The 17,365-nt window shown below is 46.8% G+C and overlaps 1 protein-coding gene across 8 annotated transcripts in view; it reads left to right on the plus strand.

Annotated features, from left to right (window-relative positions):
- The first annotated feature begins 1,741 nt into the window (after positions 1–1,741).
- EVA1C (eva-1 homolog C) overlaps positions 1,742–17,365 on the plus strand; it is a 103,558-nt gene continuing 87,934 nt past the window's right edge. For 6 of the 8 annotated variants that reach the window (XM_054468500.2, XM_054468501.2, XM_054468502.2 and 3 more), the window contains exon 1: positions 2,466–3,027. In XM_054468500.2, coding sequence (XP_054324475.2) covers positions 2,868–3,027 — 160 coding nt within the window. In that variant the 5' untranslated portion in view covers positions 2,466–2,867. Of the gene's footprint in view, positions 2,219–2,465; positions 3,078–17,365 lie in introns of those variants that run through there. The other 2 variants (XM_054468504.2, XM_054468505.2) reach the window with 2 other exon arrangements.

The following is a 17,365-nucleotide window of genomic DNA, read 5'->3' on the forward strand; positions in this document are numbered from 1 at the left end:
AAAATCTTGGCTCACTGCAACCTCCGCCTCCTGGGGTCAAGTGATTCTCCTGCCTCGGCCTCACGGGTAGTGCACACAACCGCGCTTGGCTAATTTTTGTATTATTAGTAGAGACGGGGTTTTGCCGTGTTGGCCAGGCTGGTCTCGAACTCCTCACCTCAAGTGATCCACCCGCCTTGGCCTCCCAAAGTGCTGGGATTACAGGCCTGAGCCACTGCATCCGGCTACATGCCATATTTTGTTTATCCATTCATCCACTGAGGTTCTTCCATCTGTCAGCTCTTCTAAATAATGCTGCAAGGAATATTGGTGCATAAATATCTGTTTGAGTCTGTCTCTGCTTTCAGTTATTTGGCATACGTACTTCCAGGGCCTGCTTTTGACTCCTCCAGTCCATTTGCACTCAGCAGCTGAGAAGGACTTTTTACCAATACACATCCAATCACATCACTTTTGTACTTACAGTTCTTTGCTGGCTTAAGATAAAAGACGGAAATGCTCACCAAAGTCTCCAGGGCCCTGAGCTCTGGCCTGCCGACCTCCAAGTCCCCTGGCTCTTCCCTTTGCTCTGCTCCAGCTGTCTAGACTTTTCTCCATCCTTCAAGACAGCCATGCTCCTTTTGGATTTCAACATGCTGGTCCCTTTTTCTAAAATGTTCATCCTTCCGCAACACCCGGGTTTTGCTAGTTTTTGCTTGGCCAATTCATCCTCTATCTTTCTTATCCATCTTGCCTTAAAATGCTCCTGAATATCTCCCTTCCTCCCTCGGGCTCAGCTCCTTCATTCCTCGCTTCTGCTCCCATGGTTCCTGTCTTTTGTGACTGTCTGTTTACGGGGCATTATTTTCCAATGTCTGTCTTCCCTGCTGTAATAATAACTGTATGCATTCATCCACTGGAGTTGCTTCCATCTTTTGGCCATCATAAATTATGCTGCAATGAATATTGGTGTGCAAGTATGTTTGAGTCTCTGCTTTACCAGGTAAGAAAGCCTGGGAATGCTGTCACAGTTAGTAACAGTGCCCACTTAGACATTTGGAAGCCAGTGCAGACCACAGGGCAGTGCTGCCCACTCCCAGGACTCGGGAGCATGGCTGCCTCCCTGTGCCAACACTGTCAGTCACTAGCGCAGAACCTGGCACACGTTGGTACCAATTCATATCTAAACTGGATGAATGAACAGACAGAATGGAAAGTACAGGAGGGACCCGAGTTTTGGACAAACATTACTTACCCTGTGGCTCCTAAGTGCTGGGCTTCCTTACCCACACTCCCAGCCTCAGTTTCCCTAACCTAGAGAGCGCACACTAATATTTATGTTCAAAGGTTATTGGGGAGGTTGAGTTTTTATTTAATATTTGAATGTAGATTTTAAAAATCATTATGCCAGACAGACTGGGCCTCATTCGATAAACACTGATGTTTAGCATTTAACACACCTTTCCCCAGACTGGAAGAAGGGGCCGAGATCCCAATTCGGTGACCCAGCCCCTGCTGGAGTACTAGGTGGTATCTAATGCCATCCACCCTTCCGGGATCTTTACGGCCCACCTCTGAGTGGGTCCCACGGGGACCCTCAGCTGCATTTTCTTTCTGCAGGGCTCCCTGCACACTCTGGGCCGTTCGCAGCTCTGGAGCCCGCGGGGCAGTGCGTCCGGCCCCGCCCTGGGCCTCATTATGTACGTTTCCGCGTCACGCCCGCCGCGAACTTGGCAGGCCCTCCCGCCAGGTTCGGGAACACTGTGTGCCTAGCGCCCGCCCTCCTCCCTCCCGCCGGCCCAGCGCGGTCCATAGGGTTTGGTTCGCTGGGCCCCAGGTACCCACACCCGGCAAGCAGCCACGGAGCCCCTCGCGCACTTGTCCTCGATACCCTTGAGTTGGGGCTACGCAGGCCACTCCTAGGCCACTGGCTGGGCGTCCAAACGTGGGTCACCCCGCGCACAGTCTAGAGGTTCAGAAAGATGCTGTGGCCCACTTTAAAACAAAGCCCAATTATTAGCGCTCGGCGGCTGTTTGCGCCGGTGCAGTGTCAGATCCCCCAGCGCTGCGGACAACCAGTACCCAAAAGAAGCCGAGCTGGAGCTAAAGATCGCGGCGCCGGAGCCATCTGACCGGTTTTGAGACCTCCAGCTCGTCGCCGTCCTGGCTGCGAGAGCTTGGGCACGGCGCCGAGGCTCAGTCTCCTCTTCTGTGAAATGGCGATAACTGTATGTGCCAGGTGACTGCACGTGGCGCGCGACGGGTGGCGGGGATGGCAGCGGTGCGACCCCACGCCTCCAGGACCCCACCTTCCCGCGGCCCCCGATCGGCCCCGCCCCGGGGGCGCCCCAGCTGCACGCGCGGCGCTGGCTCCAAAGTGCGTCACGGGCACCGGCCGCGCTCCTTCTGCCGCCAGGGCGAGGCTGGCACCCGGCCAGCGCGGGCAGGGCCACGGGTGCCCGGCTGTTTCCCGGGTGTGGAAGGCGCTCAAGGTGCGCGGCCCGGGACGCGCTACTGGGGGCGCCCTCCGCGGCGGGCAGCGCGCCAGGGATCGGCCTGGGCAGCCGCTGGGCGCGCGGAGGCTGCGCTTTCCCTACGGCCCCCCTAGCTTCCTCCGGCACGGCGGCAGCGGAGATTTCCTCTCGGGGAAACTACGCGGATCCTTTTCGGGGATCCTCGCCCCGCCCCAGTTCTCCGCCCCCTCCCCTTTGCTGGGACGCCTGGGCTGGCCCGCGCAGGGGAGGAGGCTCTGGCAGCCTGGGCAGGGAGGCGGCGGGGGGCCGCGGAGCCGCTGGCCATCGATTCTCCCCGCCATGTGACGCCGTCCTTAGCCCTGCGACCCCCAGCGCGTCCCGGGCCTGCGCCCCCGCCCCGCCGCGCAGCGCACCATGCTTCTGCCGGGACCAGCACGCCAGCCGCCGACGCCCCAGCCCGCACAGCATCCCGGCCTCCGCCGGCAGGTAGAGCCGCCCGGGCAGCTCCTGCGCCTCTTCTACTGCACTGTCCTGGTCTGCTCCAAAGAGATCTCAGCGCTCACCGACTTCTCTGGTAAGAGCGCCCTCCCTGGCTGTGCGCCCCCGGCACTGCGGAGCGCCCAGGTGAGCCCTCGACTTGGGGCAGCCGCCCCAGCGGACACGGCGGGGTAGGATTAAAGTTGAGGCGTGTTCACAGACGCTTGTCTTGTCTGGTGTGAGCCCTTGGCATATAGGTGGCTGCGAGTGAAGTGGCGACGGGGGACTGCCACTCCCAAGAAGGAAGGGTGTGTAATGTATTTAGAGTTTCTCGCCCTGCTGTTGACCTCGTCAATTTCCTAGCTTTAGGGACCTGGTCCTGAGCCACGCTCGTTCTATGGAGGCCCCTTAAACTGAGCCCTGTGCCGCGCCCAGCGCTGTAAAATACACGTGTTGTGGTCGGAGGCGTTGCGCCGGGTTTGTCACCCGCGTAGCCCGTTTGGCCATGTAAGGAGACTAGCCCAGGGGACACTTGACCTCGAGTCCACATTGGCAGGTAGAAAGGGAAGCCCGCGGGGACGGGAGGTCTGGTGGAAAGGCAGTGAGGGATGAGGAGATACTTAGATAAGAGAGAGGAGCCTCTCTGCCAAAGTGTACCAGGGTCCTCCCTCTCCAATTCCAGTTTCCTTCACCGGAAATAAAGACTTCCTACCCTCGAATAAACTAGGAGGCTTTTCTTTTGGGGAATCGTGATCCAGGCTCTCGCAGCGGATCTCAGATAGTTCTGAGCTTACACGTGTGACGCCCCAAAGTGAAAGGGATTTCTAGGTTGACATAGCCATAGGAGCACATGCTTAATTAAGTTAGCGCTGCAATTGCTTAAGGTAACACATGTCCTTGCCGCTGAAGCAGACCTGGATCTCCCTCTGGCAAGGCTGGAGGCCTTCAGCCTTCCCCAGCCTAGCTTAGGGAGCCGCTCTGAGCCCCATACTCCTCCTTCTCCAGGGATCTTCTGCCAAGTTCAGGCTTTGCACAGTCAGTCCCTATCGGGTCCTGCAGTGCAGAGTCTTTTGCAACATAATGGTGGTAAAGGGAGTCCTCCTCAGTCCTGTTTGTGCAGTAGGCTAGTACATAGCAAAGAACAAGGGCAAACCAGAAGTTGAGTTGGGGTTCTAGTTTACTTACAGAGAATGTCATTGTTAGTGGAGAGCCCTTAGGTCAGAGGTTCTTTGCTTTGAATATGTAATATCAAGGCAGTATTCCTATCTCACAAAGGAAGCCAAGATATGCCTATTTGGCAAGCCACCCATGGCCCTTAAAATCAAGCATCCCAGGATCAGAACTCTGTGGTAAGAGTTCTGGGGAAATGCATCAGACTTTTCAAGTGCTATTAACTTTTTTTTTTTGTACTACTAGAACTTTCTTGGCTGCTAGAAAAGCTCTGTATTAGCTGATTTGAGCTATGGAAAGCAGTTCTGAGTTCAGCCACCATCTAGCTCTGAATTCTAAGGAAATAATTGAAAACTGACAAGCCTTTTTGTGTGTGTGACATCATTGCAACTGAACAAATATTGCTTTAGGCAAATTGCAGTGTAACCATTAGATTGTTTTCACAGATTATAGACACTTAGAGTTCTGTTGCTTTAGGGAAGCAGTTGCAATACTTGTAACAGTCTATAGATTACCACCGGAGTTTGGAATTGTCTGTATCTAGCACCTGTTACATATAGTGGAGTTGAGCTATCAACTCCTTAGTAAAATGAAAGATTTGATACATGTTATTCTAAATAGCATAAACGATAAAAGGCATTTTCTTCTGCTTTCCATACGGACCTAAATTCCAGGGTTTCAAACTCCCTGAGCCAGCAGTAGGTGGTGATATTGCCACCCACAACCAGCCCCCATTTTTCCTCTCATCAGCGATGCTCTCCAGAGATCTGAAGATTAGGGAGAACATGTCAGAAGCCTTTTGGGGAGAAGAAAAGAAATATAATGTCCTCCCAAACCACTGATGCACTTAAGTTTAAACCTTAATTCTATATCATGTGAGGTCAGGGAAATATTAGAAAAATCTCAGGGAGAAAGAAAGATCATCTTCCAAAGTTGGTTCATTTGACTTGGATTTTAGCCGCCCTCCCTCTGCAAATTCCTAAGCTCCAAAGATGACCATCTTATTGTTCAGTTCAGTGTTTCAGCTGACGCGAACCCCATGTGGCCTCAAAGCTTGCCGCCTGTGTTCCTGGGACAGTCGGTCCTGTTCCTTTTTATGAACTTGAAGGAGTACATAGAAACCAAAACTGAGGCCTGGAAAGAGACAGTGGATCCTCCCCCGCAGAGCCTGATCACAATAACCAGGGCTAGAGAGCAGTGTTTGACAATGCAGATACTTGCTTGTTTTTCTAAATAAACGGAACATCAAAAACTAGCAGAGGATAGAGGAAAATTGGGATCCCTCTGCCCTGTGAAGGAGGAGGGAGGATGGTGTATCCATGTGAAAGAAAGTGCCAGAATGTCAGGGGTCCCAGCCATTGTCTGTACAATATAGGCCCCTTTCTCCCCCCAGGAGATTAGCAGTGCAGAGTTTTGGAAAGTTCCTTAAGCCTTTCTCTTCTTTGCGACTCTTCCTTGAGCGTTTTCCTGGGGCTGTCAGCTGGTGTAGTTTTCCTGGGTCATTGATTTTTTTTGCCCTCGGGGATTCCAGCATCGATCTCACTCTTAATAAGCCAGAGGCAGCATCGTGGCCCCCTCCTCCTCCCCGTCCATGCTCGTGACTTGTTCTAATCACCTCCAAGCCTGCTAGTAAACAGGATCCCCAAACACCCCCTTCTCTCTCATCCCCAAAGATTTTGAGATGTCGCCAGCGGCCACTGGAAGGCTATCATCACAGCATTAAAAATGAATCCCAGCGAAGGCAAGAGAAGTTCATGCAAAATTAGTGCCTCTGATCCTTAATCTCATACTCAAATGTGCTTGGCTTTCATCCACTTTCCTCTTTGGGATAGAGTTCTGCTCATTTGACTGCATTCTCAAATTGAGGATTTGGCTTGAGACATCTAAATTCATCATTGACTTAAAAAACAAAACAAACCCCAGAAGTATAATGCTATGGCCATCGTCTTTGTTCAGAGAACAAGACAGGGAGCTGGAGCTTGAGGATGAGTGCTGAGAGGAGGGAGGGGTGTCCTCTTGAGTAGCAGCCATAAAAAGCAAGGGATCCTCTACATTTTTGCCTTAAAGAGTGGTGTTTCAGTGTGTCTCTTGTATTTAGTTTGTGATGGTCCCTCAGTACTTACAGTTTTGTGTGTGTGTGTGTGCTTCTAATTTGTGTTGTTTCTCTGCTGAAGGCAAGCTGGGTCTTCTCTTTCCTCCCTACTTCTTTCCTTTCTCTCCTTTTCTTTTTTTCTTTTTTCTTTTTTTCTTTTTGAGACGCAGTTTCACTCTGTTGCCCAGGCTGGAGTGCAGTGGTGTAATCTCGGCTCACTGCAACCTCTGCCTTCCAGGTTCAAGCAATTCTCCTGCCTCAGCCTCCCGAGTAGCTGGGATTACGGGCACCCACCACCACACCCAGCTAATTTTTGTATTTTTAATAGAGACAAGGTTTCACCATTTTGGCCAGGCTGGTCTCGAACTCCTGACCTCAAGTGATCCACCCACCTTGGCCTCCCAATGTGCTGGGATTATAGGCATGAGCCACCGCACCCAGCGTCTCCTTTTCTTTTTCTTTCGTTTCCTTTTTTTCTCCAAGAAGTTCAAAGTGATTGATGGGCTTCTAGGTAGAGGTGGGGAGGAAGGAAGGGAAGGAAAGGGTAGAAAGTTGTTCTAGTTCCCACTTGAATTCCTCAAGAACTCCTGCCCTTGGACAAAGTAGACATGACCATATGTTTCCACATTTGATTTTGCCCTAGGGCACATAGTGGTGAATGTGAGAAGTAGAAGGGACAGGGGATGGGAAACAAGGAGAGTGGGGCAGTCTTTAAGGCCTTCCTTGTACCCAAATGTCCCCACACCTCAAAGAAAGGTCACTCTATAATAGAAGTGTTGTTGTTGTTTTTTAATGGAGTCATGCTCTGCTGCCCAGGCCAGAGTGCAGTGGCTATTCACAGGCGCAGTTATAGTGCACTGCAGCCTCAAACTCCTGGCCTTAACTGATCCTCCTCCCTCAGCCTCCTGAGTAGCTAGGATTACAGGTGTGCACCACCCCACCTGGCCTGGGCCAGTGTTCCAGTCCCTGCCATTGGTAGCCCAAGTGAGCATTAAGTGGTACTTGGTACCAGATTGTATTAGTTTGCTAGGGCTGCCATAACAATGTACTACAGACTGGGTGGCTTACACAAGGAACATTTATTTTATCACAGTTCTGGAGGCTAGAAGTTCAAGATCAAGGTCTTGGCAGAGTTGGTTTCTTCTGAGGCCTGTCTCCTTGGCTTGTAAATGGCATCTCCCTGGTGTATCTTCACATGGTCTTCCCTCCATGTGTGTCTGTGTCCTAAGCTCCTCTTCTTACAAGGACATCAGTCATATTGGACTAGACTCCTTCAAATGATCTCATTTTAATGTAGTCACCTATTTAAAGGCCCTGTCTCCAAATACTATCATAGTCTGAAGTGCTAGAGATTAGACTCCAATGTTGGAATTTTAGTGGGATGCAGTTCAGCCAAAACTTAGATCATTTGCAGCCCAATAAATAAACCTGACTGGTAGCTCTTTGTTTCATTGGCTGGGAATTCCAGGGTATAGAAATATGGTAATTCAATTGATCCCGGGGGCCTTGAGGTGGGAACTCAGTATTGATGGACACAGTTGTTCATTTTGGAGAGGTTGAACCTTGTTATTTGCTTTCAGATAAGCATTGGGTCTCAGCCCTGGCAGCACAATAAAATCTCCTGGGGAGACTAAAAAAACATCTATGGACATTCAGGCTGCACCCCAAGACTTCTGATGTAATTGGCCCTGGGAGAGCCAGTCACTGATCTCTTTTTGAAAGCTCCCCAGGCAATTCTAATATGCAGCTAGAGTTGAGGATACGTCTGGAGTTCAGAGGGGAGGGTGACCTCCTGCCCATGCATCAGGTCATCCAAGGGCACAGAGTGTGGCTGGGTGTCCCCTTCACCCCCTACCTTAGGGCTCATCGTCAGGGAGACCAGGACTGTATTTCCCCAGCACATCAGCACCTCGCAACACAGACACCTGTGCATGCACAGCCATGCAAACACACACATGCACACACCCTTCCCTCTGCATTTTATTATGCCTCAGTCACATCATCCTTTCTATTCAAGATTTATCTTTACTTTAAAAAAATTTATGGAGTGAAAAACCAGCTCGTAACTAAAGAAAAACAAACCAAATGTCCGAAGGAGTTGTCTAGAGGCCACAGAAGAAGAGAGATGAATAGCCAGTGTCTGAATCTGCTCACCTGTTTCCATGGAAAGTGACTACATCTGAAAAGTTTTCTGCCGGCTCTTTTTATGGCAGAGAAGAGTCTCGGCCCACAAGTGGTCCCTGTTATTGATGGCTTTGGTCTGCCAGGTGCTTTGTTGGAAAGGGGAGCCTAGCAGCAGTTTCAGGGAAGAAACAGAAAGGAAGAGGGTAAAAGTTAATTGAAATCAGTTTTGTCTGATTTCATCCTCATAGCAACTCTATGAGATCAGGACCGGTCTCATTTGCAGATGAGAACTCAGCCTCAGAGAGGGTAACAAACTTGCCCAAGACCACCCAGCTAGGGAGCAGAGCTGAGGCAGGCTCCAGCACCAGGGCTGGCCGGAGTACAGGGATGGGGCCAGGCTGGGGACTTCGCCTGCAAGGGTGTTGGGGGTAGGGAGGAGCAAGGCCAGAAAAAAAAGTACCACAATTTGCCTAACCTTTCTTGATAGTTCGTGGGGTGATTGCTGCCGTTTTGGTTACCTTCTGAATAGACTGACCTTTTCCTACCCTCCCATCAGCATCATTTCATCACAGTCCTTCCAAAGTGGGTGCACTCACAAAGCGGTCCAGTGGGGTAGGAAAAACATGTAAGAACTTCTGTTCTTGCCTATTGGTTTTTCCATCTTAACAAAAAAAGGAGTTAAGTTTTGCTTATAATTAACATATAAATTGACAGAAAAACATGTAATTTATAAATAAGTGTGCATATATTGGAGGTGTGTTCTCAAAATATTTCTGTTCATAATGTTTTTTATAATTTTTTCTGCCAGTAATAATAATTATTTTTTAAAACTTTTATTTTAGGTTTGGGGGTACATGGGAAGGTTTGTTGCATAGATTAGTTCATAAGTTAAAAAAATTTGGAGGTCACTGATCTTCACAGCCATCCTGTTGGCTTAAATATCTTTAAAATTCTTAGTGAGGCACCACTTTGAGGGTAATGTAGTGTGAGAGAACAATTGCTCCCTTGTTACCCACCCCTATTGCCTGACTTACCTACTGCTCTCCCCAGCTCCACAACTGCTAATAAAATTTAGAGGCAGGATTTGAACCCAGTACCTATTGGGTTTTAAATATCCATACTGATGGCCGGGCACTGTGGCTCACACTTGTAATCCCAACACTTTGAGAGGCCGAGGCAGGTGAATCATTTGAGGTCAGGAGTTCGAGACCAGCCTGGCCAAAATGGTGAAACCCCATCTGTACTAAAAATACAAAAATTAGCTGGGCATAGTGGCATGCTCCTGTAATCCCAGCTACTCAGGAGACTGAGGCAGGAGAATCACTTGAACCCAGGAGGTGAAGGTTGCAGTGAGCTGAAATTGTGCCTCTGCACTTCAGCCTGGGTGACAGAGCAAGGTCCTGTAAAAACAAAAACAAACAAAAAACAAAAACAAACAAACAAACAAAAAAACATACTGTCACTGAAGCTGAGCAATGGACCAAGAAGGTGGGAGCGGGGGTGGGGGCTGGGGGGAGGTCTGAAGTTTTATGATACTTTCTCACTATTTTAATGAGGCTGGTATATTTGTATCCTTCTGTAAGGAAATGGTTTCTCATAATAACATAAATCCTAAATCCTACGGTCACGAAGATTTTAGTACTGGAAAAAGAATCTCGGATTGGAAAGGCAGCTGACCAAGTGATTCTGTTGTCTTCTGAGTTTCCCCTTGCCCCTTGGGGTATCTTGTTCTGCCACCCCTTTAGTTGGCTCCCATGTGTGCGCCACCAGCTCAGCAGAGGCAGTAACTTCTTTACTTGGTTTCCCTCAGCATGAGTAAAAAAGTTGGTGAGTTAAAAATACTTTTAGGGTTTTAAAAAAATTTTTACAGCCTGGCCCATATGGTGAAACCCTGTCTCTACTTAAAATACAAAAATTAGCTGGGCATGGTGGTGGGCGCCTGTAATCCCAGCTACTTGGGAGGCTGAGGCAGGAGAATTGCTTCAGCCTGGGAAGCGGAGATTGCAGTGAGCCAAGATCATGCCACTGCACTCCAGTCTGGGCAATAGAGTGAGACCCTGTCTCAAGAAAAAAGAAAAAAAATTATTTTTTACTTTTGAGATAGGGTCTTGCTCTGTCACCCAGGCTGGAATACAGTGGTGCAATCACGGCTCACTGCAGCCTCAACCTCTGGGGCTCAAGCCATCCTCCCACCTCAGCACCGCCTAGTAGTTGGGACTATAGTCACATGCCACCAGGCCTAGCTAATTTTTTTGGCATTTTTTTTTTTTTGTAGAGACAGGGTCTCACTATGTTGCCCAGGCTGGTCTCAAACTCCCGGACTCAAGAGAGCCACCCGCCCTGACCTCCCAAAGTGCTGGGATTACAGGAGTGAGCCACTGTGCCTGGCCCTAAAAATAATTTATTAAGCACATAAAGCACTCTATGCCAGACACTGTTCAAAGAACTTCATGTTAACTCATTTAATCCTCCCAGTTGTAGCTATAAAGGAGACGTTAGTATAAAAAGTTCAAGAAACTGAGGCAAAGAGCAGTTTAGTAACTTTCGGGGATTTGAATCCAGGTAGCCTTTCTAATACTAAGGGAAGAAAACAAAATAAATTACATGTAGTTTAAAGCAGTGGTACTTCTGTCATGTTTATTTCTTCATTTACTAGAGCCAAATCTTTCCCAGGACTCACATAAGTAATGTCCATTCCTTGTCCTGTTTAAAGATAGTACCATCTAGCCTCAAAGAACTGATTATAGAATTGGGTCTGTAATTTGTTTCTGGAAATTGGTGTTCTGAAACTATTTCCCCAACAAAACACCTAGAAGTGCTGAATAAAATATAAGAAAAATCTTTTAATGCATAAATGAGTAGTGAGTGGTTAAATATAAGAAATATCCAGGAAACAAAAATGAAGAGAGAATAGAGAACTAGGGATGATAGCTGGTGCTAACCCTATGGCTACGTTGGAGTTGCTTGATGGTCTTGACAATGAAGATTTAACAGGTGCCTGAGCACAGGCGATAAGGCATTAGACCACCTTAAAGTGAGGAATTAGAATAAAGACCTCTATATAAAGCCAGAACCTGGAAAGCCTAAACCTTCATTAAAAGGTGGATGCAAAACAAATCAGCCTTCTTGTAAAGAAAGATGACAAGGAAACTTGTCATAGTCTAGGTTCAGGATTGGAGAAAAAAATAATGTCTCTTGAGATGGTGTACTCAAAATTCTGCCTTTTGGGGAGTCTGGGTTTTGAATTCATATTACCTTTACTGGGAAACCCAAGCTGAGAAACTAATAAAGTTGTTCTATGATACCTGGCAAAAACAAACACACAGATACTGCCTGCATGGGAATATCATCAATATAGGCCCATCTATAGATTCCTATAGCTGAAATGCTGCTGATTATGATCACACAATTCAAAATTACATTATATGAACAGTAGTTAGCAGCAATGACACAGTTCTTAAGTAATAAAAGAGAGCATCTAGGGCTGGGCATGGTGGCTCATGCCTGTAATCCCAGCACTTTGGGAGGCTGACGTGGGTGGATCACCTGAGGTCAGGAGTTCAAGACCAGCCTGGCCAACATGGCGAAGCCCTGTCTCTACTAAAAAATACAAAAATTAGCTGGGCATGGTGGCGGGTGCCTGTAATCCCAGCTACTTGGAAGGCTGAGACATGAGAATCACTGGAACCTGGGAGGTGGAGGTTGCAGTGAGCTGAGACTGTGCCACTGCACTCCAGCCTGGGCAACAGAGCAAGACCCTGTCTCAAAAAAAAAAAAAAAAAAAAAAAAAAAGAGGGAATCTAAAAATAAATTTAAGAAGGAATCTGAAACATGAGAAAGGAACAAAAGGCTATCGAGAAAAAACAGGCGTATTTGTAAAAGAATCAAATATATCTACTAACATGAAAAATATATTCATTGACGTGAAAAGCCTGATGGGTAGGTTGAAGAGCAGATTAGGTATAGCTGAAGAGAGAAACAGTGAGGTGGAAAAAAAAGCTGGAGAAATTATCCAGAATGAAGCAAAACAGGTAAACATATGGAAAACATGGAAGAAAAGTCATAAGACATGGAGGATGGAATGATGGTTGAATATACATCTGATCAGTATTCCAGAAAAAGAAAGTAGGGAAAAGGAGAGAGAGGCAACACTCAAAGTGATGGTGTCCTAGGATTAATTTTTAAGGATTGATGAAAGATTCAGAGTTAAGCATTCCAAGGAAGATAAATAAAATAAATTCATACCTGAATGTGTCATACTGAAACTGTAAAATTCTAAAGACAAAGTGACAGTCTTAAAAGCAATCAGATAGTAAAGGAAATGTTATCTATAAAGTCTTTGCAACAAAAACAGTGGGAGCCATAGACAGTGAAATAGTATTTTCCAGGTTCTGAGAAAAAACGAACAAAAACAACCGTCAGTCCTGAATTATATACCCAGCTTAACTGCTTTTCAAGAGTGTGGGAAGTAAAGACAAATTTACCGCTAGTGAATCTTTACTAAAAGAACTATTAAAGGGGTCAGGCGCAGTGGCTCACATCTGTAATCCCAGCACTTTGGGAGGCCGAGGCAGATCCCTTGAGGTCAGGAGTTCAAGACCAGCCTGGCCAACTTGGTGAAACCCGTGTCTGTACTAAAAATACAAAAATTAGCTAGGCATGGTGGTACGCATCTGTAATCCCAGCTACTCATGAGGCTGAGGCAGGAGAATCGCTTGAACATGGGAGGTGGAGGTTGCAGTGAGCCAAGATCGTGCCACCGCATTCCAGCCTGGGCAGCAGAGTGAGACTCTGTCTCAAAAGAAAAAAAAAAAATGGTGGACAAAGAAATGGTACAACTTTGAATGCACTTTATCCACATTCCTTGCTCTGTCTTCCTGCTGAGGGAGTATAATCTTTTTGTATTGAGAGGGATGTTCTGTAATATATTTCACTCTTTTGATAGCAAAAGTCATGAGACACTTTCTTGACCCACTTGAGCTCTTCCGAGGACTATAACTTCCACCCTGAGATACTCAAGGCTCCTCCACAGGTGAGCCTCAGTTTCATGGTGACCACACACTGGAAATTCTGTAGAGAAGAATCGGAAACAGTCTAAAGCCTCTTGAGTACCAGATGCTGTGCTAGATATGGTACAACCTACTCCAAAAAATCATTCCTTTCCCGGGGAAGCTTGCTTTTTAGTGGGTTCATGGACACACACATTACAGAGGAGTTTGAGGGATGGGCAATCGATTTGGCAGGTCACATTCTCCAAAAACTAGTAAGCAAACCACAGAGCTTGGAACTGAGTGTTTGGAAATATGTTCACAGACCTACTAGATGACTCTGGCTATGCATAGATTTTACATTTCCTTACATGAATTTCTCACCCTTATGTTCTCTCTGACACCTGTATCATTTGCTCACTCAAGCCTCTGGAAATGAATTTCTCCTGCACTAACAAGTTAGAGAATGAAACGATGCTTGGATGAAGTGATGCTTAGGGATCGTTTCAATCTGAGAGCCAAGTTTTCCACATGCAGAAAACCAGGCAACATTAAAATTCAAAACTCAGGCCACGGAGTCTGAAATGTATGTTTGCGAACAGTCTGATTTCATGTCTGCCTCTGATGCCCTGTGAATACAAATCACCTCATCTGAGGCTGGAGGAGAAGAGAGGAAGAAACCTAAGAATGATCTCCAAAACAAATCTTTAATTCGGATGAGTATAATAGAGTGTAATCCCATTTCAAGTCTGTCAGCATTCCTTTGATGATTACAAATGAGTCCCTTTTCCCCTGCAATGTGGGGGAATAATCTGGATAAAATAACCCTTTTTGTCTGCAAAGGCCCATGCGATGCATACTCGTGACAGCTTTCAGAGTAGTGTTTCAGAGTCTGAGAGAAGAGCACACTGTGCTACCAAGTTATCTCCTTTCTTTCTCTTGACTTAGAAGATTTTTCACTCTTTTCATGTTCAGTGGCTTCCGAAATTCTCAGGCTTAGAAATCATAAATCATCGTACTGTACTGAGGAACAAGAGAGACCCAGGTCACCAGGTCCTTTTCCCTCCCTGCCTGCTCAACAGGAGACGGCAGGTGGAAATGGGAATGTATGATCTCATCTAGAAGGCCAATTTGTACAGCTTTGGAGGGATATACTTTAGGAAATTCACACAATTTTACAGTCTCTTTTTCATTAAAAAAAATGTACACTGAACCCAAGTTCAGGCTTACATGCCTCCCTTTGTCAATTTCCTTGTAAAATTAAGGGATAGTCATTTTAAACACTTCCTTCTATTATCTGAGACCTGAATGCCAGAACACTCCTTCCAAACTAATGATGCAAAATGCTTTGTGGACAGGCCACCCTGGACACAAAGACTCAGAATGAAAAGAGGTCTTGAGAACCCCAGTGCTGTGGTCCCACTCTGTGGAACTGGTCACGGCAGGCTGTGGAGAACCACACAGAGCAGATCTTGGGGTCTTGCTTGTTCCGCTTTCAAGTGCAAAGGTCCCTCTCATCTGCTTTCCCAATTTTTTTATTTTATTTTAAGTTAGAATGTCCCAGGATGATGATGGTGATGTGATGATGATGATGACTGATGATGATTTCTGACAGAGTCTCATTCTGTTACCCAGGCTGGAGTGTACTGGCATGATTGTGACTCACTGCAGCCTCAACCTCCTGGGCTCAACAGCTCCTCCTGCCTCAGCTTCCCAGGTAGCTGGGACTACACACCCCGCTAATTTTTAAAAGTATTTTGTAGGGTGGGTGCAGTGGCTCACACCTGTAATCCCAGCACTGTGGGAGGCTGAGGTGGGCAGATCGCCTGAGGTCAGGAGTTTGAGACCAGCCTGGCAAACATGGTGAAATCCCGTCCCTACAAAAAAAAAAAAAAAAAATAGCTGGGTGGCATGCCCCTGTAAATCCCAGCTACTCAGGAGGCTGAGGTAGGAGAATCGCTTGAACCTGGGAGGTGGAGGTTATAGTGAGCCGAGGTCACGCCACTGCACTGCAGCCTGGGAGACAGAGCAAGACTCCATCTCAAAAAAAAAAAAAAGTATTTTGTAGAGACAGGGTCTTGCTAGATTGCCCAGGCTGGTCTCAAACTCCTAGCCTTGAGCGATTCTCCTATCTCAGCCTCCCAAAGTGCTGGGATTACAGATAGGAGCCACTGTGTCTGGCCCAGGATTATTTTTTATTAGTGTTAGAGCTCTCAAAAACCATAAACTAAGGCTTTGAGGCAAAAGGTCTTTTCTTGTCTCAGATTTCTGTGTCTCTCCCTGGCTATTCAAGTCAAGGCAGGTTATTTGGGTTTGTCAACATTTGCCAAAAATGCTATGTGGTCTTTACAGGGGACGGCGATCTTTACCCAATGAATATTTTGCTTTTCCGAATGTTTAGTTGAAACCAGTGATTCTCAATCCAAGAGTGATTTTGTCCCTTGGGAATATCTGGCAATCTCTGGGGGCAATTTTCTTTGTCACAGCCTCTTAATGAGTGGAAGCCAGGGACACCACTAAACATCTTACAATGTCCAGGACAGCGCCCCCACAGCAAAGAATCATGCAGTCCTCGTGCTAAGGTTGAGGAACCCTGGGCTAGACCAGCAGATTTGTCCTTGTTTTATTTTCCACACTTTTAGAACCTGAAAAAAGTAAAAACTTTTTTTTTAATCAGAGTTGAGTCTAGAGTCCCTAGACAGCTCTGAAAGACTCTCTTCTCCAAATCTAGCTTGCCTTCTGCAGCCCGAAGGAGGTCTTCAGTTCCATAAAGCCAAAGAAATGAAAATCCACTGGCTGCTGTGCTTCTCCACCCTCTCTAGCCCAGTGGGGTTTTAGTCAGAATTTTTCCCCCTTCCTTTCCTCCAAGGACCTTGTATATGTGTTTGGCCCTTTTGCCTTCATCTCAAGCTAGACTCTTGGCCATCATTAATGTCAAAGTGAAATATTGCTCTGGAGAGGTGTTCAGACTTGAAGTCACTTGCTCACTTGATGTGCGAGGATGTGTTTGCAACACATCTCAATTATTTCAAAATCTCAGTCAAATGGTTGTATGATGGGGGGTGGATAATTTGATTTGAACATGAAAAAGGAAGGAGAAGGTCATGAAGATAGTGCAGAGATTTTTTTCTTTTTTGGCATCTCCCACTGCCTCCCCAACTTTCCTCCTTCCCCGTGTTCCTGCTCTCATTCCCCCTACCTCTCTCTCTCCAACCCCTGCCACCCCACCAGCCTCCATGCACTCACATACAGACAGCTTGGGTGTTACTTTGTGAAGAGTGCATTCAGCAGTCTGTGCTACTGTTATACACTTATCAAGATATGCTGGAGTTTGTGTGGTCATGGGGCTGAGCATCGTTTTACAGCCCACATCGAGAAGGAGGAGTCAACGGACTCCTCTGAAATGGTAACTACCATCCCTGCCCAGAGGCCTCAAGACTGCAGAGCAGCTTCCACTTTCTGAGCATGCCTCCCTCCATCACCCCTTCAGACAAGTCACAACTCTACTTAAAATATTTTTTTCCTTCTGCCAAACACAGGGAATATATAGTATTGTCTCCAAGAGAGCGAGCAGGGGCACCAGCAGGAATGGGTGTGCAGTATTTGTACAGTTTTGTGACTCAGTCCATCTGAATTTCCAAGCATTTTAAGAGCTTTGTCCCAAAAAAAGGTCTATTGTGTGGCTCTTGGCACTGAAGAAAATAGCAGGCCTGTCAGAACTCTGTTTCAGATTTAATTTTCAAGTGGGTGATGTATGAATGCTGTCCAACGGGAGGGCATTTTCTCACTCCTGCTCACTTTGGTGCCATAGAACTTCAGTTTTCAGAATCAGCTCAGATTAAAAAACTGAAGCATCTTTTCCCTGGACACCCTTTTAATAAAAAGGCACCATGTTCTTAAGCAAAGATTACTACGGCTCTTAAATGAATATGGCTTCCTGCAATAAAAGTAAAAACATTTGACGACGTATATAATAAATTTGTTTTTTCAGAGCATCTTCTTGCAAGACTTTACTATTCTTTGTTTCTATATAGTTTGGAAATGCAGGCCTAAAGACATTA

Source organism: Pongo pygmaeus, chromosome 22 (genome assembly GCF_028885625.2).
Source record: "Pongo pygmaeus isolate AG05252 chromosome 22, NHGRI_mPonPyg2-v2.0_pri, whole genome shotgun sequence".
NCBI classification, from domain to species: domain Eukaryota; kingdom Metazoa; phylum Chordata; class Mammalia; order Primates; family Hominidae; genus Pongo; species Pongo pygmaeus.